This window comes from Podarcis gaigeae (genome assembly GCF_964106915.1).
Source record: "Podarcis gaigeae genome assembly, chromosome: 5".
NCBI lineage: Eukaryota > Metazoa > Chordata > Lepidosauria > Squamata > Lacertidae > Podarcis > Podarcis gaigeae.
Window position 1 is genome coordinate 43,995,531 of NC_139681.1, and position 25,960 is coordinate 44,021,490.

The 25,960-nt window shown below is 41.7% G+C and overlaps 1 protein-coding gene across 4 annotated transcripts in view; it reads right to left on the reverse strand.

Moving 5' to 3' along the window:
- Positions 1-9,667: 9,667 nt before the first annotated feature.
- DOCK1 (dedicator of cytokinesis 1) overlaps positions 9,668-25,960 on the reverse strand; it is a 371,865-nt gene continuing 355,572 nt past the window's right edge. For all 4 annotated transcript variants that reach the window (XM_083740981.1, XM_083740979.1, XM_083740982.1 and 1 more), the window contains exons 51-52: positions 21,975-22,120; positions 9,668-10,833 (exon numbers count right to left, since the gene is read on the reverse strand). In XM_083740981.1, the coding sequence (XP_083597107.1) occupies positions 10,738-10,833; positions 21,975-22,120 (242 nt within the window). In that variant the 3' untranslated portion in view covers positions 9,668-10,737. The remainder of the gene's footprint in view (positions 10,834-21,974; positions 22,121-25,960) is intronic.

The following is a 25,960-nucleotide window of genomic DNA, read 5'->3' on the forward strand; positions in this document are numbered from 1 at the left end:
TAATAGCATCCCAATTTTGTGTGGACAAAGCGTAGGATTTGTCAGAGTAAGAGAACAGAAAACTTCCAGCAATATAGGAAAAGTGTGATTCTGACTGATGGTGCTGGTTATACATATGTTTCTCAGCATATACTGCAGCTCCAAAGTTTGGTACTTTGCTGTTTCCTGGTCTAGAAATTGAAGGATTGAAGGAAATGTAGCATCCCATTCAGCATTCTGAAATAAATCATGCAAGGATATCATTGGCAGTACTGACATGACACAATATTAGGGACAGTATGGGCTACCAACATCACCAAGCCTTGTAGATGCTATAAGATCATTGGACTCTACTGCAAATGGACAAATCCAACTTCAGTGTATTTATTGTGATAGATGTAAAATGATAGATGTGATAGATGCTACTGACAAAAGCATCAACATTCAACCTTAACTACTCAGTGATAAACATTGTGAGAGAGTTCAGAGACACCAAAGTCTCACAAAACTGCCATTAGATAGCAATTCATTTGCAGTTGGTGCAGGTTATTCTCTCAAGTGGTCTTACAAAGTTATACAGGTATGCAACTCCAAGGCCAAACTTTGAGAAAAAGGAACATAATGATAGCACATTATGTGGTATTGCTCTATTAGTATAGATAGCATGAAAGATCTGTTTCCAAGTTGTCCAATCTTAGTATATACATAGCTCAATTAAAAGAACTAGGTGCCAACATGTTGAAATGTGGTTGAAATATCTAGGATTTTTGATATCTCTGAACGTCCTGGTCCTTTGTGGATTATGCCAGTCACCACAAGCAGAATGGACTCATTGCACAAAATTGTCTCACTGGTGTGAAGAGGGTAATGCCTTTGTTTGAAGAGCTGCACAAACCTTTTCTAGAAGACATTGAAGAAGAGAGAGCTCTTCAGGATGGTAACAGTACAAAGACATTCAACGATGTGCAGGATATTGAATGAGCACAGTTCAGGAAGCTTTGGCAACGCAAGACTTATACACTGAGTGAAATTATTGATACATTCTCAAATAACTATTTGCTGCAGTTTGGAAAGTTTGTCAGGGGCTCAGGAGCAGAGGCACAGGGGAGAGAGGAAACGGAGAGCGAAGGGGAAGAATCTGAGGGCAGCGTAGGGGAGTATGACAGTGGCCCAAGAGATTCCATGAGCTTCTCCAGCGATTCAGAAGATTCCCAGAGGGGGGCGCCGATGGCCAGGGCAAGGGGGGTCCCAGGGGGGATGCACCAGAAGCAAGGGGCCAGCGGGGACTCCCAAAGCAGCAGCGGGAGATCAGGACCAGTTCCCCCACCAGAGCATAGTGGGGGGGAAGAGTCCCATGTATCAGGGCCAGCGTCTCCTCCAGTAGGGAGAGAAGATGAATCCGGGCTGACCACGCCTCTATCAGAGAGTGAGGGAACGGAGGGGAAGTCAGGTCCAGCTAGCCCCCCCGAAGGGGGAAGCAGTGACAGGAGCAGTGTAACGGTCAGGAGAAAGGTTGCCGGCTGGGTGCGCGCGCCAAGTTCAAATGTACAGGCGCGCGGGACGGCAGAAAACCCGGATTGGGAACCAGGTCCTAAAGCCCGCCGGAGGCAGGGGGAAGACTCAGGGGACTCAGCGTCAGAAGAGTCTAGAAAGGGCAAGACACCAGTGGACAGGCGGACCCAGAGGAGGAAAGAGCAAAGGAAGAGGTGGAGCAAGGCTAGAGTCTTAAACTGGTGTCTAGGGGGGAGGAGATTCAGACAGAGCTTCAGCGGTCTAGAGTTCAAGACGTAGAGCTGCGCGCCGCGGCTTTGAAATCGAAACTGAACTTCAATAAAGACTTTTGTATATAACAAGAACTGGCGTTGGTCCTTTGTGAGCTGGGACCTCGGGCAGCTCTGACAGCTGTGTCCAAACAGAAGAGAGTACTGCTGTGAGAGTTCTGAAGTGAAAACTGACCATTACTTGCTGGTCACACTCAGATTGCAAATATTTATTCAGACATGGCAGCCAAGCTGTTGGAGAAATCAGGTATGGAACAAAGCAGCAGTTTTTGCAGAAACATCTAATAACCATCCCAATGTCAATGCATTGGTAACTGGTGATTTGACTTCATGAATATGCTCAGCACTTGTGTTTCTCAGACCTTTCTGGTCTGACTTGGTGGCTGTTGTTTTTTAACCACATATATCAAATCAGGCTTTGACTTTCAAACAAACCAGGTGCTGTGCAGTGCATGGACCACAAAGACAGCCTGCAAATAACTGTGTGAAAGAGGAGGCACAGATGTGAAACATAGATCAGCTGCTGCCAATCTATTGATGAAACCAAGAGTGATCTATTCATGTTTATTGCAGAGGTTATATCAAAAGATAGCGGCAACAAACCTCTGACCAGCACATGTGGAGAGCATATTATTAACTAGTTATTTCCAATATCAAGTCTTTCTGACACTAGTAATGTTGCTCCTCTCAACTAGGAAGAGGCAGATTCTAAAATTATACTCAGCATTTGAGATTACACTCAGTTTCCTTCAGAATACTGATCAGGACTGTTGATTCTAATACTCTAGCCCTTGCCATTTCATTTTTCTGCTTATTCCCTTGGAAGCTGGAAGAACTTCACATACCCGATACAGGGAAGACAAATATCTTGCAAGCCTTTTATACATTTGCTGGTGAAATACTCTGCTGTTATCACCAGAAAAGGAAAATCAAAGAATGGGCAATCTGGTGAGATTTCAGATGTAGCAGGGAGTTCTATTGTTTAGGCAACTTCAAACAGCATACTGTGCTTATGTATGACTGCAGCAGTGAATGGATATCAGTTAATTAAGAAACAGAAGTGTCCTTTTCAAGTGGACACATTCCACTTACTTGAGATAGCATATAATGCATGTCATTTATTATTATCAATAAAGGGTTGTATTTGGCTAAGTTTTACTCAGAGTAAGCTTACTGAAAGTAGTGAATATAACTAAATCACATGCTTTAATTTCAGTGGGTCTCCTCTGAGTTAAAAGTACCATTGTACCTACCTGAAAGGTAGATTTGCTCATCCAGTGCAGCATCACTGGGTTGGGCTTACTTGCACGTCTAGTGGACGAAAGCAGGAATAGGTATTTCAGGAAACAGGCTGACCCCTCCTCAGTTTTGCATATTTGCCAAGCTTGAACCGTCTGGAACTCAGAATAGTGTTAACCTATTTCCTACAACAAGTAAAGACCATAGAGCCAGTGGGGCAAACAGAAGTGGAATCAGTGTTGCAGACCAAGAAAGGTGTGGTCCCAGTGATGTTACGAGGTGAAGCAGACAGGCATGGTAGGATGAACTGAGGTTTAGGATGACTTATGAAACCTATGCAATACCTGTTGGAGATGCTAATCCGAAGCCATTGGTCTGTTGTCCAGACCAACAGAGTATGACCAAATCCCTACGAATGCTTGCAGAGGTTCCTCCACCCAACTACTGGTGGTGTCGCTAGCAATTTCTAGAGTTCTTTGTGGGCGGGGCAGGTTGGAGGAATTGAATTTGTTTCCCTGCTGCCCCTTGAGGGAGAAACTCAGTTTATTCCAACCTTGTTTAGGTTTGCAGTCTCTTGGTCCACCTTCCTATTTGTAGGAACAAAAGGACTGGTTCATCTGGTATGAAGTGCAACACTTGAAGTAGCAGTGTTCCTCTCAATTGGGTGACAAGCACTTTCCGTTTGTCTTTAGATTCTAAGAGGATATCTTTGAGTGCCTCTTCTCCAAAGAGATTTGAGCCTTGGAGTGATGCTGTGGAAAAGTTTGGTTTTGATGCAGTGTCAGCTTCCCACTTTTTCCATTCCTAAGGTTTTAATTCATATGGAACATGCTGCAAATTGAGAAGCATACATGGTGGCATCAGCTATAAAGGATGCTGCTTAAGTAAGGTTTGGCAAGCGCGTGGAGGATTCTGTTCTGGTTTTGTAAGGAGATATTTCATCCAGGCATGGAATGCTCTAGCAAACATTGACACTTCAGATGATGAGAGAGGGCTGCTGCTTTGTGGACACGCCTGAAGGTGAAATCCAGGCTCCTATCAGTGTGGTATCTTTAACTGTGCTTCTCCATCCTTTGGTAAAAGATCTTTTGAGGAAAGCAAGTAGACTGATTTGTCCACTAATGGGAACTTCAGGAGGTCCATGAATTCTGTATCCCTCATGTAATGTTTATTGGCAAGCTGTACAGATTTTCTAAACGGCATAGCAGTGTTCCATTCTGCTTTAGTAACTTTCTTGATAACTGCAGGAGTGGGAACAAATCTAGGAGTTGGCTGGGGGTCTGCTGAAGAAATAGTGTCAGCAGTTTGCTCTGTTGACTTGGGAGCCAATCCCAGAGTAGCTAGGTTGCAGCATAGCTATGACATAGAGATTATCTTGGAACATCCTATCCAGTGGGGGTTCTTTGATTACTGAACCCTCACTCCATTCATCATCATCTTACTCTGCCAAGGCAAACAAGTCAAGCCCCGAGGATTGGGAGGTTTGAGTGTGAATGGAGTCATTCCCATAGTGATGGATGGGAAAGGTGTTAGGTGAAGATGGAGCTGTAGATTCTCCAGATAATGCTTGCTGCTGGATGTGATTCTGAATTTTTGCAGATTTAGCAGCTCTGCGTGTGGAAGCAGATTGGAGCTGTGAGGGCTGCTGCTGCTTTGGAGTAATGATGCTCACCTGCCTTGATAAGGATCCTATTAATGTTTCTTTATAAAGAACACTATATATAAAACATACTTAGATAATTGGAAGAACTGAGCTGGGGGAAGGGGAGGGAGATCCCTGTTCCTTGGGTGAGTTGTAGAAGGACAAAAGGGATGATCCTCAAAACACAAGAACCCATCTTCCCCAGAGTATGGAGGGGATCTAAAGGCCTGTGCCACAACATGAGCTGGGCTAGCCTCCTCTAGATCACTTGGCTGAGCAGGCAGCGGCTGGGAAGCAGCAGGGGGAGCAAGGTCAGATGGTCTTACCTTGTCTCTACAGTGATGGGCCTGTGTCCTCTTCCAACTGAGACTGCAGCTGCACTGCATTAGCAGTAGGCCTCTGGGGATGCTTGGTATTACATAAGTCCTTAAGGGGTTTCTGAGTCTCAACATTGCTCATCAGGGCCTGATGTGTGCCCAAGAAGGGCATCTCACCCTATAAGGGAGGGCAGAGACTTAGGAGGGATAAAGGGATGCCACATGCAACCACTGTGAGGAAGCAGTGGGTCTAAAGATCTGGCCTGGCCTGCTCATGAGCATTGGGCCTGACTAGGTCTTGGTGGGAATTCCAAAATCTTGCAGTTGGAAGAGTGGGGGGAGATCAGCCCATACCTCTTAGAAGTCCAGAATCAGAGACAGAAGCAGGAGAGGAGGGAGGCAGAGATTGGTCAGGCTTGTGAAGAGGCATGAGTGTTTCCCCCTCCTGTTGTTGCAAGATCCCCTTCTGCTGGTCTCCCAGAACCAAGAGAGGCATAAATCGGGAGGAGCAAAGACACATGCAGGTGCAGTCTGATTGCTTGGGGGGAAACCCTGGAGAGGAGGGTACAGCCAGCTGTGGGGAGGTAGGGATTTTTAGTTTTGGCAACTGCTTCATGGGGGCCAAGACCTGAGTTGCTGTACTCATTAGAACTGACACTCCCGTGTGGATCCTGTTTTGTTAATAAAGAGTTAACTCAAGCTTTCTCTGTGTGATTTATTGCTGGCTCGCTTCTGTCATTAGGATTGTTGTAGACTTGTTTCAGCGCTTCTCTCTGCCACAGACTCTCCCTGGTCACCAAGTCCTGTTACCTCTTCAGCTTCTGACACCTCCTCCTCCCAGTCTTCTCCCTCGTCTCTCTCTGACCACTCATCATTTCCCCACCTCCAGTCCCTGGGCTCTGAGACTTCTTCCCTTGGGGGGTGCCCCAGCTACTTCCTCCTACCATTCCCGTGTCCAACCAGTCCCTGACACCTAAAGCCAAAACTGAGCCTCCACAAAAGTAAATGTAGGATTACAAAATGGTAGAGCTGCAAAGGTCCAGGTTCCAGGGTGGAGGGTGATCACCACCACTGCTTCAGTTGGTCTGTGAGGAGCTTCCGGTGTCCCAGCCTGCTGTGGATCACTGCTAAAAATATCCACTGCTGCAGCGATCAACAGGTTAAATTGGAAAAATGGTAGCCACTCACGTCTCCCTCTCCGAAGCCAGACAGTAGGGAAGGGAAAAAAGAAAGATCTAAAATCTATTTTTTGTTCTGTTTTTTAGAGACAGAAGATAAGAATTAACAAGAGAATGAAAAAAATGAGAGAGTCAAGAATAGAAACTAAGTCAAGATGAAGAAGAGGAGCAGAAAACTGAGGAGGGGGCAGCTTATTTCCTGAAAATCCTACTCCTGCCTTCGTCCACTAGAGGCACAAGTAAGCCCAACCCAATGATGCTACACTGGTAAGTGAAATTTTAGTTGAATGCCACCTATTCTTAATAATGGTAATATTATTAACAGATATACTGTTTAATGCCAAAATAAGCTTCCAGGTGGTTTACAAAGCATAAAAACTGATTACACATACATTTAAATATAAATATCCATAATTAAAATACACAGTAAAGCAATTCCATTAACATAACACAGGAGACACAAGTCAAGGGAATTCAAGAGTGCATTACATGACACTGGTGCTACTAGTAAAAATAAAACTCTGGGTCTGCACAAAGTGATAAATCATTAGACCATCACAACGCTAACCAGGTTCCGTTTCTAGGTTGCTCATATTTGGGGGGAAATCACTGAAGGAACCAAAACATAAGAGCAGCTCTTTAGGATAAGACCAGAGGCATATCTAGCTCAGCATCCTGTTACTCGGCGTGATTGATTTGGTGCCTGTAGGGAGTCCAAAAGCAGGACATGAGCAATAGCCAGTTCCCAGCAACTGGTATTCAGGGACACACTGCTCCTGTTCCTGAAGTTGGCATTAAGTCATAATGACAAGTAGCCACTGATAGCCCCTATCCTTCAAGAAAAGCAGCCTTATCATGGGGTTGGAATCTGAGTAACATGGGATAGAAACCATTGCAGGTTACTCTTCCAGTTTCAGGATTCTTGTTGAGAACTAATTCACATTGAAACAAGAAAGACAAATCTGGAAAGTCTGTTTGTTAAAAGAATGAATTGCAACTCCAGCATCTTTGCTCAAGGACCTTGTTGCGATCAGATTTTTATTCCACCCCTCCTTCCAAAAGAGCCCAGTAACATGTCATTGACGACAATGAAATTATACTATGTGATGCTGTTATGCATCTTGTTACTTAGTTGTTAATGCTGATAGTACCTTGGGATAGCTCACTTCTACTTGCCAATTTCCATGACAAATTATTTTAAATTCACTTATCACCCAAGCAGCCTAGAAAACTGTTATCACTACCTAAGAAAGCCAAATTTAAGTTGGACCTGGATCCGGTATTAATCCACTTAAAAATTATGAATTTGAGCCAAATGCAATCATTCATAGTGTGAGCAATTCTTTTCAAAGGTTACTTGAACAGCAATACTGGTGTGTGTGTGTGTGTGTGTGTGTGTGTGTGTGTGTGTGTGTATCCATGGTCACATTGGGCCTAGTGAAAGCCATGGCTTATGTCAAGTCAGTCTAAAACGTACATTATCCATCAATTACATATGCTAGGTGCTGTAAGACTTGTGTGTTAGGGGAGGAAAGTTTGAATTAATACAAAATGTGATTCAGTTATTTCTCTTCTTCATGGGCAAACCTCATTAACCATAATTATTTGAGTCTATGTACTGAGGTTTTCATTCCACCAAGCTTTTTTGAAAAACTGGGGGAAAGTTGATACTTGCCATCAATGCTGTCTCAAGTAGAATAGCTCCCCTATTATTGTAGCTACCATTTATGAAAAGGCTATTTATCCCTAAAGCCCCACTCTCACGTGTCACCTGAGAAATGGCGATTGTAAGTCCAAAACTTAGTTTAAATCCATACACAAAATACAAAATTGGAAAGAAAGGAAATTGAAATGTCAGGGCGACTGGACCTTGCAGATAAAATGCAGCGTATTAGGACTGAAAGTTGAAGATTAGAGTGGGGGGGGGGACACCTTTAGTATTCTGTCTCCTTTTTATACTTCTGAGGCAAGTTCTCTCTTTTGTGTATGTGGCATAATTTATAGTGTGGCAGAATCCAGTTGGGAAGTGAAGAATGCTTTGCTTGTAAAAATCCATATCTATGGGGTTGGACTGAATGTCACTGCTGCCAGTGAAAAAAACAAAAGCAAAAGTGATCTAGTATTAATCCCCCCCCCCAAAGGAATACTTGGGATCAGGAAAGAACTGTTGTTTTTGTTTTAGCCACAACAAAATAAGAACCACGAGGTTGCCTTGCTGGAGCAGATCAAAGGCACAACTACACTTTAAAATAATGTTGGAAAACACTCAGGAAAAAATTCCTCCTAACTTTGGTGGATATAGCAACAGGGAAGTAATACCTCCTCTTTCCCCCTGATGCTTGGAGCACTCCTGGAATTAAGAGATCAGGAGAACTATAGTTCTTGCCTCACATTGAAGCAAGTATTACAAGTTGCTGAGGTTTCACTTTGGAAAGTTTGCATTCTGTCTCCATCAGGCACCTGTGCTGAAGTGGACAAATAGGACATAAAAATGATGCTCAACCTTTATTGTGTGCTCCAGCATTGACTGCTCAGAAGTGTAGTATCTTAACATGGTGGTTCTCTTTACTTATCATGGCTAATAACTAGGTACAGATAATTCTCTGTGAATTTGCCCAGTTCTTTTTGAAAAGAGAAGAAAACTCCCTGTTGATTCTATGCTGTCTCCTCTCATTGAACGAGAAAGAAAATGTGTCTTTTCAGTGATGCTGGTCCTGCTGTAAATTTAACAGCTAATCCTGTTTTGGGTTTTTTTGTAGTTGGTTTTATCTGCTGCAATTGTCTTTTGTTGTTGTTTGTTTTGTGTTGTGATATACCATTTAGTTTTTAAGTTATGTAAGCAGCCCCTGGCTTGCGTGTATGTGGGATACAAATTTACAAAAAACAACAACTCAAAACTTTAAACCTGCAACTTTTCTTAAAAAAAGAATGTAAATATAGGGAAACTTTCGAAAGTAGCTTGGGATATGGCATGGGACTCTGATGTTCAAAGGTTAGAAAAATTCAAGAATCCTATTGGCCATGCAGAAGTGCTTGGTCACATCAGATCTTTGGATTCCAGTCTTAGCCTTTATGATGAGAGGGATCTAACTGAAGAAAGCATTGTAATACATTAACTGACTTTTTATGCTTCTTCCATTAGCTTGCTGTGAGTTTTGACACTTGCCTAGTTTTCTGTTATTTCCTTCATTTATACAGCCACCATGTAACAAGAGTTCTCTCCCTCTGAAGCATCTGACACCCCTTTTGAGGGTGCTCATGAATAGGGTGGGCTGTGGCATGGGGTTTTAGAAAGAAGGGGGAGTCACCCCAAATCAGAGGGGTCACCTTCCATGAGCAGAGCCAACTTCACAGCCATTCCCCTTCCAGACCTTTCTGGGATCCAAGCCATTACACTAGTGATTTTACAATTATAAAATCAGTATTCTGTGGTTGATGAGAGCCCAAAATACTCTACAGCTGATTACCATAATAAATTAAATAACTGTTAATTCAAACTAACAAGAAGACTTCTTATTTACTTAGAGAAAATATTTTAAAATAATTCTTTATTTCTGAAGAGAGTGAACTATTAAAACTATTGTTAAGGTTATAAAGGTTGTTGATGATAAAAAAGAAGTACAAGTTTTAAAAAGTTAGTTTTTTTCTGGTTTTCCTCATAATTGCCCAATATTTTCTGAGTTCAATTACTGGGAATAACACACATGTTAGCAACTTACACATTTTCAGTGGTTACCAACATTTAAAATGTTGTAACACATTTGAAAGTACATAATACCATCATTACTTTAAAAGCAGGCACAGTGAAATGAAACAATTTGCAAGTCCAATAATATATACAAAATGGCTGTACATAATGGCACAACTGTAAATCAAGTACAACTGTTAGGTTTGAATTTTTGTTCCCAAAAGCTCTCCCCTTTCCTATTTTTTTTTTTTTTTTTAGGAAGCTCAAGATTTCTTCATTTGCATACATGATATTTTCCATAAATTAACAACTTTCCAGGAGCTTAAAACACATTCTACACTAAAATCCACACAAAATCAGGCTCAGCCAATGGTTGGTCCTTATTCTGTTACAATGGAACTTCAAAAAGCTATCGGCCTGTGAGAGACCAACATTAATGGTAGCCCAGAGCAATTATAAATACTCTTCACAAATACTTCTGTTTTCCTATTTCCTTGACAAAGAGTACAAACCTATGATACTAAGGTACACTGCTTACATTAGGCCAATATTTTAAAAAGGCTTGTGAATGCCAGTGCAATGACAAGAGTGGACTGTTCCTTTTATTAGTCCCAATGCAACTTCTTAACTATAGTTTTAAGATTAAAATTTCAGAAGCCAGCAGGAATAATTTTTTACATTTTTAAAAAATGGCTGCAATAATATGTTGTCACTTAACAATACACCTGTGCTTTGGAATACAGTTTGGGTTCATAATCTGTGACCTTACGTAGAGCTATCAATCTTGCTCTGAAAATGAGAACTATTGCACTATGTTAGATGCTCTGATGCTGAGTGGTGTTAAAACACTGTGTACATCTTTAGGGAAAATAAATTTTACAAGCTCAGTCTTTGGAGGTATCCACTCTCTTGTTCACTGGACAATTCCAGAATCCACAGAGGTTTGCTTCCGAGTAGTCTTTGGAGGAGGCGGAGGAGGAGTTTTGCTTGGTAATGGAGGTGGCAATTGCTGGAAGACAAATTTGGAACAAAATAGCTTATTGAGGAACCAATTCTATAGCAACTGGTCAATTCAGATGTAATTGTAATACAGACTGCTTTGACGTGCAAGATAAAGCGGTGTACTCATTTAATTCCGTTCCAACTTTGGTCTTATGAACAGTGTTTTGCTGCTTGATGTTAAGTCTAGTGTTTAATACTGACACTAACAGGCTTCACAGGATTTATTAACTAACTTTGTTTCAGAAAGGTCTGCTATATAAGCGGCTAACTTCTGACTTTATTGGTCTTTATTAACCATCTTAGCCCTAAGCATTATCTAGTTGAGAGACCGATGCTGGAATACTTTCTCTCCCCTTCTTTTATGACCAGTTTCAGGTCTGCTCTTTGAGAAATAACTTTTTTTTTTTTTGCTGTACGAAAAGGGTGGACTAGCCATCTACTTGCCACCATATAGTAATTAAAGCTTACTAAATGTTAAAATATTTAGCTGCTGTGAATGGCATTATGCTTTGAGCTCTAGGAAATGACAGGAGCCACCAGTTGGCTTGATCAAATTAAAGACAATAGCATAGATTAGACCTGTGATAAATTACTTACTCCCATAAGGATCAAGCTATGTGGCCGATGACAAAAATCTATACTGTCGGGATAATGTCAAGCTATTGCAGAATTGCGCACATGCTGCTTTCAGGTTCATTTTTCAACAGCTTCATTAAGAATGCAGCCAATGTTGCTTCTTTGCTGGAAGGCTGTAGTGATACTGCAGCATCCTATCTAGCAGTTATCTTTCATGCAATCTTAGCCCATCAAGTGAACATAAACTCTCCCTTTACATTTTACTGTCTGACATCTTAATACCACGTTTACTACTTCACCCCCTCCATTTTTTATGTTTTCTCCCCCTCTTTTGCATTTCACTTTTCATATGGTAAATCCATTCAACACTTTTCTCATATTGCTAGCAGGCCTGCTTCTAAACAGAAAGTTATAAAAAATGTTATCCATGCTACACAATCTCAGTGACTATCTCAGGGATGAATCCAGACACGTAGAGTAGACCCACTGAAGTCTACTCTTCAATCTCGATGATTTCAGTGGGCCTGCTCTAAGCATGACTAAGTCTGCATTTAATCCACAATGTTTCCAAAGTTTCTTCATAGACTTGGTACAAAATATTTGCAGTAGCTGGAAAAATCTTACTGTATCTGCTTTTGTCTTGATTTTGTCTTTTTAATTCTGAATTCAATATACAAACATTTATAGATCTTTTAATAACAATTCACTAATTATCAGTGATTTCACTCCCATTTAGTGGATGAAAGGAGTACCTGGAAAGGGAAAATATTAGAGGAGGGGATGTTTTCAGTATTGGGGAATGTTCTTCATATACAATGTATTTCAGACCATTTCCTAGGTCTGAGGAGGGTCTGGCAGACCACTGTGTATGTATTGGAGCCCTGATGAACCACAGACCATGAACTTCTTAATGCTTCAGTAAAACCTTTGTGAAATGTATCCTGGTTATAGGAACCCAATCATTCTGATAAAGAAATTATATTTATCAAAAATGTGAATTTTGTAAAAAAATATATCTGTTTTTAATGAAAGTATCACTATGATACAATCATAGTAAACCAGGTCCCTTGTGGACCCCATCATGTCATCACACTCTGTCTACTTATTTCGGTCAGCAAAACCTTAAATTATATGTTCAGTAAATGTACTCACAAATGAAGTTGATCAATTTATTAAATGAAGCATGGGGGGCGGGGGAGAGACAAGGCACAAAATGGCTATTACCTTTCAGGCCAATAGCAAATTGTTTTAGTATAGGAATAATTTCATGCAGAGCCTAGAGAATAGCTACATCTGCTAGAGGAGGGCCAGGATTAAATAATAATAATAATAATAATAATAATAATAATAATAATAATAATAATAATAGTATCTTCCTAGATGCATCTGATTTACTAGTATTTACCTGCATTCTCTGCAAGTCCAGTTTTATTTTCTGTGCTCTAAGTCTAAAATCTGAACTAGGTTTGGTTATTGCTCATGGTATTTTATCGGCGTGATAAAAGACCGCATCAAAAAAGCATTATGTATACTTCAAGCATTCGTTCAAATGGTCACACCGTTGTTGTACCATGAAATTCTAGTGCGTAGTGCAATACAGAAACCCAGAGGTGAAGGTCTGCTTCAGTCTAATAGTTTCCTGGGACAAGGTATGTGTGGGGTGGGGAACAGACAGCACAAGGGTTCAGGACACAAAGGGATCCCAGACACAATTTTGACAGAAAGCTACATGTGCTTCATTCCATGCTAACCAGTAGGTACAAATGTAGTAAGCTTGTTGTTTTAAGCCAGAAAGGGTCAAAAACACACCGTTAAAAAGAGGCCCTAACAAGTAGCTCCACACTTACTGTCTTTGTTTGTTGACATCCCTGAATCTGAGAGCAAAAAACAACATACATTTGAAGTCTAAAGTAATGGATGGTAGGCTATTTGCCATATATTTGTTTTCATTTCTTAAAGCCTATTGTATACTATGAATGATACTCTGGTTTTGCTCAGTTCATTTAAAATTTAAATTGACAAAAGGGCTATTTAGAATCTCAAGAATAATATCACAGGTGCCCGAATCATTTCCGCTCAACAATGTGGCTGAAATGCAAAACCAAATTTCGCTTAACTTTACATTAATTAAATGTCTGTGTTTATGTTTCAGTAGTTTCTAGGGTGCTTTTCAGGTTTTAAGAGATTGCTTTCTCTCTAAAATAATGATAAGAGCCTGCCAGTTCAAATTAAACCTATTCTAGGGCAGACTTCCCTCAGTCACGTGTACCTCAGGGGAAATGGGAACCTCATGTAAAACGCACATCTGCAACATATAAGCAATCTGTCCTTTCCATTTCAAGTACCAAATTGTTCTCATTTGTTTGGTTTCCTTCTGTATTAAAAGAAAGCAATTGTGCTTTAAAATGTCTTGTTTCTCTTCATAGTCTTGGCGGAACACAGCACAATAGTTAAGGGGAAAATGTAAAATATAAAAGCAATAATGATTTCTCTCCTTCAGAATAACCCATGGATTAAAATAAAATTTGAGTTGTGCATTGAAATACTGTGAATGTTTCCTTCCATGTTATTAGCCGGCCAAAATTCTCTCTATGTGATCAAAAGTTTATTCAAGGGTTACTTGACTTCCTACAGCTAACTATAATATTTATTAGGTCCTCAAAGACACACACGGATATGCATCTCTTTATCCTTACAATCTAAATAATTTTCTTTTCAGTTTTAATGTAGCACAGGGTTTCTACATCACAGAATATATTGAATGCCTTTTGCTTACCCTGAATAATAGGGGCAGCCAATATCACCCCCTCCAGATGTTGCTGGTCAACAAGTCCCACCGTTTCTGATCATTGGCCAAGCTGGCTGAGGCTGATGGGAGCTGGGGTCCAACACCTGGAGGGCGAGCACACTGGCTACCACATAGCGGGTTTGATAGTATTATGTTACAATGCTCCCAGTAAGCACTTGAACTATAATATGTGTGTGTGCAACAACTGAGTGCAAAAAAAACAGCGATAGCCTTTATTTCAATTCTATATTTCATAATTAATACAGATCATAGAATTATCATAGAATTGTAGAGTTGGAAGGGACTATGAAAGGTCGGCAGTTCGAATCCCTGCGGCGGGGTGCGCTCCTGCTGCTCGGTCCCAGCGCCTGCCAACCTAGCAGTTCGAAAGCACCTCCGGGTGCAAGTAGATAAATAGGGACCGCTTACCAGCGGGAAGGTAAACGGCGTTTCCGTGTGCGGCTCTGGCTCGCCAGAGCAGCGATGTCACACTGGCCACGTGACCCGGAAGTGTCTCCGGACAGCGCTGGCCCCTGGCCTCTTAAGTGAGATGGGCGCACAACCCCAGAGTCTGTCAAGACTGGCCCGTACGGGCAGGGGTACCTTTACCTTTACCTTTTATGAAGGTCGGTAGTGGCGCCCGCCCTCCCATCAGATGTCAAAGATATAAACAACTATCTGACGTTCAGAAGACATCTGAAGGCAGCCTTGTTTAGGGAAGTTTTTAATGTCTGATGTTTTAGTGTGCTTTTAATCTTTTGTTGGAAGCCGCCCAGAGTGGCTGGGGAAACCCAGTCAGATGGGCGAGGTATAAACAATATATTATTATTATTATTATTATCATCCTCATCTTCTAGTGCAGCCTCTGCATTCGCCAGGGAACCAAGGACCACTCAGAGACTGTGCTCCCTGACCCCCAGGACTCCTACATAGGAAGGGGAAGACCAACCTAGTTTCATACATCTGCCAAAACAGCAGCAGCTGCAGGGAGCTTGCATCCCCCCCCCCCCCGCTGTGACAAAGAACTCAAAATAAGAACTAATGTCTTTTCCCTTTTCTCCCTCCAAGTACTTTTTCCTTTTGTGCCATGTCTTTTAGATTATAAGATGGAGGACAGGGATCGACTTAGTACTGATTGTTGCAAGCCTCTCTTGGGTCCTTTTTCGGCTGAACAGCAGGGTATAAATACTTAAAAATATTTAAAATGAAACTGCAAGCAGGCAAATCTGTCCAATGTAATTTCTTCACAATAGTAACACCATATCTGCAAATAATGGAAAAGCAATAGCAGGCACGTTTTCATGATCTAGATCGTAAAAATCTTTGAATTATATCTTTGAATTAAAGGAAGAGCATTTAAAGCTTTGTTATATGAAATCTGCCTGTTAGAAAGTCTTGTAAAAGTAACACTGCTGCTTCAATGAAATAATTATGCCACAGTGTTCATTAACCTGCTTTTAAAGAGGGCTGTTCCAGGAAAGTTCATTACTCTCACCCTTCTGTAAACATCAGGTTTGCTCCCTGAACATTATCCCCATCTCCTTACCTAGAGATGTAGCAGTTGAGGATCATTGCCTAAAGTCTAGAAATTTGTAAAGCTTTTAATGTGGTGGTTTTTTTGTTTGGTAAAAGAAGGAATGGTATCTGTGTGCAGGATCAAAACCATATTGTACAGACGTCTCAGAATCAACATGCAGGCCCTATTCATACAGCTCTAGAATATAATTATTTAATGACCTTACCCTCCAATTGATCAATTGGCATGAAATAGGTTAAATCCAGACCTGAACTCAGGGGATTTTCACTTGTGTTGGAGGAATGAACCAAGGAGTTTATTTTTCCCAGTTCCTCCTCCTCCCCTTTAGCCCTCTTTGTGTCCCCTGAAAAACTGCTCTGTAGGGTTTGGAGTGGCATGAGAGGCTGCATGGGAGTCTGCAGAGAGAAAAAGAAACCCACCTTGTCCCACCACTTCTTCTAGCAGGGAGTCTTTACTGCCAACCAGATGGAGGGAGCCCTTCCATTCATGAATAGAACTCATTAGGTTAAAGACCATGGTTGTGCCCATTAGAGTTGTGATGCAATGTTGGAAAGGAGTAGTAAGGCTGCTTGCAGCTCCCCATGCCTCCTGAAAAGTAGCTCTGTGGGGTTGGGAAACCTTCTGGAGCACCATGAAAGAAAGTGTGGGGGCTTCAGGGGGAAAAGGCTTCAGCAATGATAACTTCCCGGGACAGCGGAGAAGTCTCCGCTCTCCCAGGAAGGCAGGCGGGGGGGGGGGGAAGCAAAGACTTTCGCCCCCCGCCGGCCTTCAGAAGAGGTCGGGGGACAGACTGTCTGAAGGCGGTTTCCATAGGAACGCATTGATTGATTTTCAATGCATTCCTATGGGAAACCGTGCTTCGCAAGACGAAAAACTCGCAAGACGAAAAGACTTGCGGAACGAATTAATTTCGTCTTGCGAGGCACCACTGTAGTTGTGAAGATTTGCCTTGAATCTGGAGAAGTAACAGTATTCACAGAATACCAAAAGGATGGGTACACGTGACTATAACTTTTCCAACTTGCAGAACACAGATGCATATATTTGTTCTCCCATAATGTTTGCTATGAGCAGATTTCTCTGATATGGCATTAGAATTGGAGGAAAACTCTTTTTCTTGCCTGTATTAGTTCTCTTATTATGCGTTGGGCATTGCTTCCGCTCTATGGCACATTCATCATCAAGCTTTGTATCTACTTTTGGATTGATGGGAATCAAGCCATTATTTGTGTGCTTAGTAAGCGTTAGAGCCAATGTTACAAATTTAAGTGCTCCATTGTCTATTTCCTTTCTCTTCTTGATTTTGAATGCTAACTATGCAGCTGATTTTATATGCAACAATGTGTGTGAGGCTATGAAAGTACAGGGGGGAAAGCCTTTATGTAACAGATCCTCACCAGAAATGAAAGGTCCCATTTTATGCTCAGATATATTTATTAGGAAAACCTTTCAAAAAAGAGATTTTATAATACTATGTTAGATAAGATTGTGTGTGTGCATATCTACCAGTAAATGTTTTGAAATGAGAATGGGTAGAGCAATAATAATAATAATAATGTTGTGTGAATAAATCATCTAATAAAATGATTTTTCCTCAATGCATTCAAAATTGGCTAAAATGGAATTCTCATATAATGGCCTGCAATTGCAATTCAAATATTTTGTGATATAGGCCCATTTTTTGCGTATTTTTTGTGCCATCATTAACATTTCCTACTTCATTCTAATACAGAGCACTCTCTACTTTTGTGTTCCATATCCTTGTTTAATGTGAATAAAATGAGGTTAGCTAATAATTTCAGTGGGTTATCCCCACAGATACTCAGGGTGGGTAATTCAAAGGCAGCCAAGTCTTCATTTGCCAAATATGAGATGTGTCTATGTGTATGTATTTGGGGGAAGCTCAGCCCTTAACTCATTGGGCTGACGATCAGCAAGTTACTGCCTCATAGCTTCTTCTATTAATATGTAAAGTAAGATTAACAATTCTCCTATAGGAGAACATTGCATGGGGGTGGGCAGGTGAAGGAGTACTGAAAGCAAAGAAAAATGGCTAAACATTGTCAAACCACATGATTCCATTAGCATGCTGGTCTAATGCAAGGTGATCAATGCATGAATAAAGTTCCTCACTTGTAGCTGGGGTTCTGAAGATGTCAGAGGAATATAGTTGTATGCGATATTTGACACACTTATAGATAATTGCAGCCTCCTTGTACAATTGGCTGACTAACTAGAATTGTATACTATGATATGCTAGAAGATGAATAGAGGAAACACTGTTGAGAGTCAATTTAATTACATTAGGGACTCCAGTCTGCTTCCTATGCAGAAGGCAAAATAGCTCCTGCATACTAAAATGAAGGGGAGAAATCCACAGCTAAAGGAAGTGGAACAGCTCAGAGCTTGGAAACATTTCTCCTCAAGAGCTGTGCTATCACAATCTTTCCTAATACCACTTTTGGTTCTCAAGAACATTAGTGTATCAATATTTTAAATATCTAATATGGGTTAAAAGTAAGATTTAAACAGAAACCTACTAATTTTTATATATATATATATATATATATATATATATATATATATATATATGCAGGTTTTGGTGTCCTCGGGTGTCTTCCCGTGTAAAAGTTGGGGTGTCTAGGCGACGTTTCGACGAGGTCTCACTCGTCATCTTCAGGCTGGTGCTTTCGGCTTCTTGTTACTGGAACAGAGCGGGATCTCAATGTTTGAGTTCCTATAAATACTGTAGAGGGGGTGTGGTGTCTAGCCTCCAATGTTCTGGGCAGAGAGGAAGTTCCCAGGCTAGTGTGCCTTTTCTTCTTTTGTTCCTTAATTACTTGAGAGATACCTTGAGTGATTTCTTGAGTGATATCCTGAGTACCACTTAGGTGGGTCATTAGGTGTGGATTAGTTGCTAAAGTCTTTGTGTCTTGACCTCTTGAACTTTGTGAAGAGTTTTCCTAGCCTGGGAACTTCCTCTCTGCCCAGAACATTGGAGGCTAGACACCACACCCCCTCTACAGTATTTATAGGAACTCAAACATTGAGATCCCGCTCTGTTCCAGTAACAAGAAGCCGAAAGCACCAGCCTGAAGATGACGAGTGAGACCTCGTCGAAACGTCGCCTAGACACCCCAACTTTTACACGGGAAGACACCCGAGGACACCAAAACCTGCATTCCTGTACCCGTGAAAATCTACGAAAGCATATATATATATATATATATATATATTCAGACTTACTTTTATTTTATATATATATATATATATATATATATATATGCAGGTTTTGGTGTCCTCGGGTGTCTTCCCGTGTAAAAGTTGGGGTGTCTAGGCGACGTTTCGACGAGGTCTCACTCGTCATCTTCAGGCTGGTGCTTTCGGCTTCTTGTTACTGGAACAGAGCGGGATCTCAATGTTTGAGTTCCTATAAATACTGTAGAGGGGGTGTGGTGTCTAGCCTCCAATGTTCTGGGCAGAGAGGAAGTTCCCAGGCTAGTGTGCCTTTTCTTCTTTTGTTCCTTAATTACTTGAGAGATACCTTGAGTGATTTCTTGAGTGATATCCTGAGTACCACTTAGGTGGGTCATTAGGTGTGGATTAGTTGCTAAAGTCTTTGTGTCTTGACCTCTTGAACTTTGTGAAGAGTTTTCCTGAGAAGATGGCTGTATTGCACTTAGTTGTGCTTTGGCTTGGCTTCGTGTATAGGGGCGAGCTGTGGTTTTGTGGCTTGTGTCAGCCAGATCTGTGTAGGGATTGCAGGGGGGTGCAGCATCCGGAGGTGCCACCATGGATTGGCTACTGGATGGTGTCAGTAATTCATCTGTGGAGAGGGTCTGGGTTTGGGTCTGGTGTGGTTGATTGGTGTTGGCGTTCTGTGTGCCTCTGGATCTGGTGTCAGTTTTTGTGGGGAGGGCTAATTTCCAGATGTCTGGCAAGCGGGATGTGTCGTCACGCTTGTTCATGTTGTGAGGGTGTAGAGAAACACCCTCACAACATGAACAAGCGTGACGACACATCCCGCTTGCCAGACATCTGGAAATTAGCCCTCCCCACAAAAACTGACACCAGATCCAGAGGCACACAGAACGCCAACACCAATCAACCACACCAGACCCAAACCCAGACCCTCTCCACAGATGAATTACTGACACCATCCAGTAGCCAATCCATGGTGGCACCTCCGGATGCTGCACCCCCCTGCAATCCCTACACAGATCTGGCTGACACAAGCCACAAAACCACAGCTCGCCCCTATACACGAAGCCAAGCCAAAGCACAACTAAGTGCAATACAGCCATCTTCTCAGGAAAACTCTTCACAAAGTTCAAGAGGTCAAGACACAAAGACTTTAGCAACTAATCCACACCTAATGACCCACCTAAGTGGTACTCAGGATATCACTCAAGAAATCACTCAAGGTATCTCTCAAGTAATTAAGGAACAAAAGAAGAAAAGGCACACTAGCCTGGGAACTTCCTCTCTGCCCAGAACATTGGAGGCTAGACACCACACCCCCTCTACAGTATTTATAGGAACTCAAACATTGAGATCCCGTTCTGTTCCAGTAACAAGAAGCCGAAAGCACCAGCCTGAAGATGACGAGTGAGACCTCGTCGAAACGTCGCCTAGACACCCCAACTTTTACACGGGAAGACACCCGAGGACACCAAAACCTGCATTCCTGTACCCGTGAAAATCTACGAAAGCAAATATATATATATATATATATATATATATATATATATATATATAATTCAGACTTACTATTTTCAGACTTACTATTTAGATTGTGTTTGCTTAGGTCAAAGGTTTAGGTCAATTTGTTTGCTTAGGTCAAAGGTTGAAGAAATTTTGACAGATGTTTGCGAATGACTTTGATAGGATGTTAGAAACAGAAATCTAAGATTGTTAAACAATAGTTTCTTTTCACCAGCAGCAACAATTTTTGCTCAAATGTTTCAGCAATCCATTACATAGAGTGGCAAAATTGCTTGCCTTTAGGAAACTGGTGAGTGAATGCCTGCAAAACAAACCTCACATTTTAAACTTGTCTGAAATATACTTTATTTTCTCTCCTGAAATGAGATAGGAAAAACATAAAATCTAAGTTTCTGCTGGGACTCTCCTCTGTCTTTTTAACAGCCTCTATCAGGCTGTTTTACAATACTTTGTTTTTATGTATAGGTTTCACTACCCGATTAATCTGCGTTCACATACAAGTCACCTAGCATTCTCTTCTGCCAATGAAAACATTTTCTGTGGCATTCACTGGGGATCAGAGAAAGGAAAGCCATGGTCCTGAAAACACCAGTTGCTTTCCTAATCTACAACCCAGAAGCAGATGAAGGGAAAAGTGGGTGTGGACTTTGGAGAGTGCAGATTAGCTGCTGTTCTGACTCCATCCACAAGCTATGGCCATTCTTGGTCAGGGATAGCCCGGCCCCAATGATTCATGCATTGTTAACCTCACAACTTGATTACTGCAATACAATACACACTGTGTGGGATTGCTATTGGGTCTGGCCAAGAAGCTCCAGTTAGTGCAAAATACTGTGGGTGAGGTCAGCCTGCAACCAGCATGTAGCTCTAGCACTTAAAAGCTTGCACTGGCTGCCTATATGCTAGCATATAGTCCTTCACAACTTGGGGGCAGGACACCTTAAAGACCACCTGGTTCCTTATATCCTGCCCCATTCACTAAAGTCTTCTTGGGAGTCACAGTTATGTCTCAGACAATGTATCATGTGCACTAGGAGACATGTGTTTAGTCTTGTGAATGTGATTTTGTGGAACTCCCTCCCAGCTGAAATCGGACAGATCCCTTCCCTGTTGAACTTAAGACCTTATTTTATTTCAGCAGGCATTTTAAATATGTTTTATGGTTAATTTTAACTGATTCTTAATCCTATTTTTTTAACCTTGCAAGTGCACAGCTTAGAGACTGTGGACTTAAAATCCTCTCCTTTATGTGGACCTCCTAGTGGTGCAGCAATAAAATGGCTAGCACATTTGCAAAGCTAAATAGGATCCAGTATGATTTCAAACTGGATAGGGGACTGTGCATTGAGATTCCTGCATCGCAAGGGGTTGTATTAGATGACCCCCCCCCCCAGGATCCCTTCCAATGCTACAATTCTATGATTCTGTTATCCTCCATGAAAATAATTACTGACCACAAAAGTACACATTATCATTATGTAGACTTGCTTTGAAGAAAGTCACTTCCAGTTATAAAACTTACTCTTTGAGGTACAGGTGGGGATGTCGCAGGGCTAAGAGATTCATGACTTTCCATGAGATTTCCATAATCTGCCATGCTGCCTTTCAGAGGCAATGGAGGAGGAATGTCTGCCATTTCCAAGCTATTCATGCCATTTAGTTCCAGATCTGAAAATAAACACATATCTCACAGTCATTGAAGTCAACTTTCAAATTCCTAGCAAATGTTGCATGCACATATCATTGTTTTAAAAGCTTAAAATTGTCAGCGGACTTTTTTTTTATTGCAGAAACATAAAAAAGGTAAAGGACCCTTGACAGTTAAGTCCAGTCGCAGATGACTCCGGGGTTGTGGCGCTCATCTTGCTTTACAAGCCGAGGGAGCCGGCGTTTGTCCATAGACAGTTGCTGGGATTCGAACCACTGACCTTCTGATCGGCAAGCAGAAAGGTAACTCATTTTAAAATTATATGAAATAATGATTAATACAACAAAATGGAGTGCACAAGTGCACCTACTGATGCAATTTTTAGATTCACATACCAGAAAGAATGTGTTGTTTGAGAAATAAAAGGGCCATACCATGTCTCATATAATCAAAAGAAGGGAGAGTCATGGTCACAGGACAATGCTAATCAGGGTTTCCAGATGTCAACTGTTTCAGAACACCAGCATTTCAGAAAGTGACTTTACTTGTGACTTGCCCATGCATATTATTAGCAGAAGCATCTTTCCGTTGTAGCTTCTTGGGCATTTTCCTGTAACTATTGTTGAAAATTCAACAGTTAAACATTTATTTTCCAAAGGTATACTACAATCTAATCAAACAAACCTTTATTTACTCTTCCACACAATCTTTCTGGAATTAAATGCACACATTAGGAACATATACTTATTAAAATGTTAGGAAATTACTGTAATTAAATGAGGAGTCATTCATTGTTTAAATAGCTTGAAATACTTACAAAGAGGACACAAAACAATATTTTCTGAAATTAACTACAAAATAAGCTGACACCTCAGTGTCCTTCAAAAATGGATTGTATTGCAGTACTCTTGTTTTAAATCTGTATGCCCACACTGAACACTTAAGAAATTGGATTTTCCTTTACTATACTTCTTGAAATAATTCTGTAACTTTGAATCACCTCCAAAGTGCAAAATTAGTAACAAATGATATTGTAAATGTTGTGCTTGGTGACCCTGGTTGATCCCACTTGCTGTCCTGGCTTATGGGATAGCCGCATGCAGCCTCTTGCGGGCAAGGGGAGCCTTCATCCCCTGCCCGGGAGAGGCTGTGCGCGGCTAAGGCTCCCCCAAGAGCCGCACTCCCTTTAAAGAGTGTGTGGAGTGTGTGTGTGGCTCTTGGGGGCTTTTCCCTGAGGAGGGAGAAGGGCAGCCCTGTGGGCTTTTCTATGAGGTGGGGAATTCCCCTACCTCCCGCAAAAGCCAGCAAGAGCTGCACACTCTTTAAAGAGTGCGGGCTTTTCCATGAGGTGGGAGAAGGACAGCCCGTCAAAGAGCCTGCCTCCCGCCTGCATTCACTCACTCACTCACTCCATAAGACGCACACACATTTCCCCTTACTTTTTAGGAGGGAAAAAGTGCGTCTTATGGAACAAAATATACGGTACTTAATTGAACGCAATCTCACACCAACTGAGTACATAATCTTGATTTATGCTAAATGGATGGTGGAGCTTGTGTTCTGGCACAATCAAGATGCACACAGGCATGTTTGTGCAGATTTGGGATGGAAAACTTGTGCCTTTCTGGATACAGGAACTACCTTCATCTCCCTAGAGAGGACTTCACATAGTGATTTTGGTGGGTGATTTATTATTATTATTAACAGAGTTGCTATATGCAACCATGGGCCTTCAAAATGTGAAAGTAAATACAGCAATACGTCATGCTTCCTCAAAGGAGGCACTTTTTAGGATGAAAACATTCTCCTTGAGAGAAGCACCATCCTTAAGTCCTTCAGAAGCAGCACAAAAAAGCTTAATTGCACTTCTTTGCTACGCTTTAAGACATGTGTGGGAAACTGCAATGCCACCAGCGGCTGAGACCATTTGGGTCCTTTGGGGGTGTGCAGCAAGCCTTAGGGAATGAAGCTGCGGGGGGGGGTACTCCTCCTGCTTGCTGCGGTTTTTGCTTTTCATGAACAGAAATTTATTAAATTCATGGAGCAAAAACTTAAGATCCAAGCCCACGAGAAGGAGCCTAAAACATAACAGTCAAGGGAAGGGTTCAGGTGCCTGTAACTTCAGGACAACTTGTACTGAGGAAGGTCCTTTAACATCACAAAGCAGTTTGGAAGTATGTTTGCTGCTGTAGTGAATACAGTGGTGCCCTGCAAGACGAACGCCTCGCAAGACGAAAAACCCGCTAGATACAGTGGTGCCCCGCTAGACGAAAGGGTTTTCCATTTTGGAGGCGCTTCGCAAAACGAATTTCCCTATGGGGTTGCTTCACAAGACGAAAAAATATTGCGTCCCCCGGCGGGTTTTTTTTTGCTTTTTTTGCCCTTTTCCTAAGCCGCTAAGCCGCTTATCAGCTGTTCTGCTGATAAGCCGCTTAACAGCTGATCGCTGAAAGCCGCTTGACAGCTCTAGCACTAATCCGTTAAGCTGTCAATGGGCTTGCTTCGCAAGACGAAAAAACCGCTAGACGAAGAGAATCGTGGAACGAATTCTTTTCGTCTAGCGAGGCACCACTGTATGGTGGTTGTTCCATATTCTTTGTTACAGGGGACTTCTTGAAAGGCAGTAGTCAGTAAAAGATAATGGTTTAAGAAACAGCATATACTAATTGCTTTCTTTAATACTTGTAAAAGGACTTCATTCATTGTTCTGCACTACAGATTTTTATAGTAGCTGGAGGATTTTCCTATAGCCTTTGCTCTATAAAAATATCATATAGCTAAAGCAATAAGATGATTCATTAAACACATACAAAAAAAATATTCATACCCTTTTTGAAAATTATGTATAAAATAATCAGCCTGAGTATGAAGCAATTGTAGCTGTTCATTTGTTCAATAAAAACACACAGGCCCTGATCCTGATGTGGAACAGTAAGCTGAATAAATGCTGGTACATTGAGTTAATAGCCTGATTCCTTAACAAGGAAAGGGTCCTTCTAGCAGCGGAGAGAGTGTATAAGTCTATAGCACATGGCTGAGCCTCCAAACCATTCACTAGAGGGTTGGTTCTGAAGACCTATACTCTATCGGCAGAATGCTGTGGCAAAATTAACTAAATAATATTCTAAGTAAATATTTGTATAGGACGTTTATATAAAACTATATGTACTACATGGTGAAATTACTGGATCCCATAATAAATATTAAGGGACATGGGTGGCGCTGTGGTCTAAACCACAGAGCCTAGGGCTTGCCGATCAGAAGGTTGGCGGTTTGAATCCCCGCGATGGGGTGAGCTCCTGTTGCTCGGTCCCAGCTCCTGCCAACCTAGCAGTTCAAAGCATGTCAAAGTGCAAGTAAATAAATAGGTACTGCTTCAGCGGGAACATAAACAGTGTTTCCGTGCGCTGCTCTGGTTTGCCAGAAGCAGCTTAGTCATGCTGGCCACATGACACGGAAGCTGTACGCCGGCTCCCTCAGCCAATAAAGTTAGATGAACGCTGCAACCCCAGAGTCGTCTGTGACTGGACCTAACAGTCAGGGGTACCTTTACCTTTAGTAAATTTCCCCCTTGAACAGGCCACACAATTATTCTTCACTTAAGCCAAGTGTGGGGAACATTGTGGCTCTCTAGATGATGGTGGATTCCAGCTCCCATCACTGCTGACTGTTGGTCATGGTGGCTAGAACTGATGTGAGTCGGATCATAACAATATATCCTACTCAGCCCTGATGAAAGCAACAGTCGAACGGTGAAAGGAATCCTGATGGACATAGTCTGATTTACTCTCTGGTTAACCTAATTAGCCAGTTGATCATAAAACATTTCAGAGATATCAAGTTCCTGATATGACCTGGCT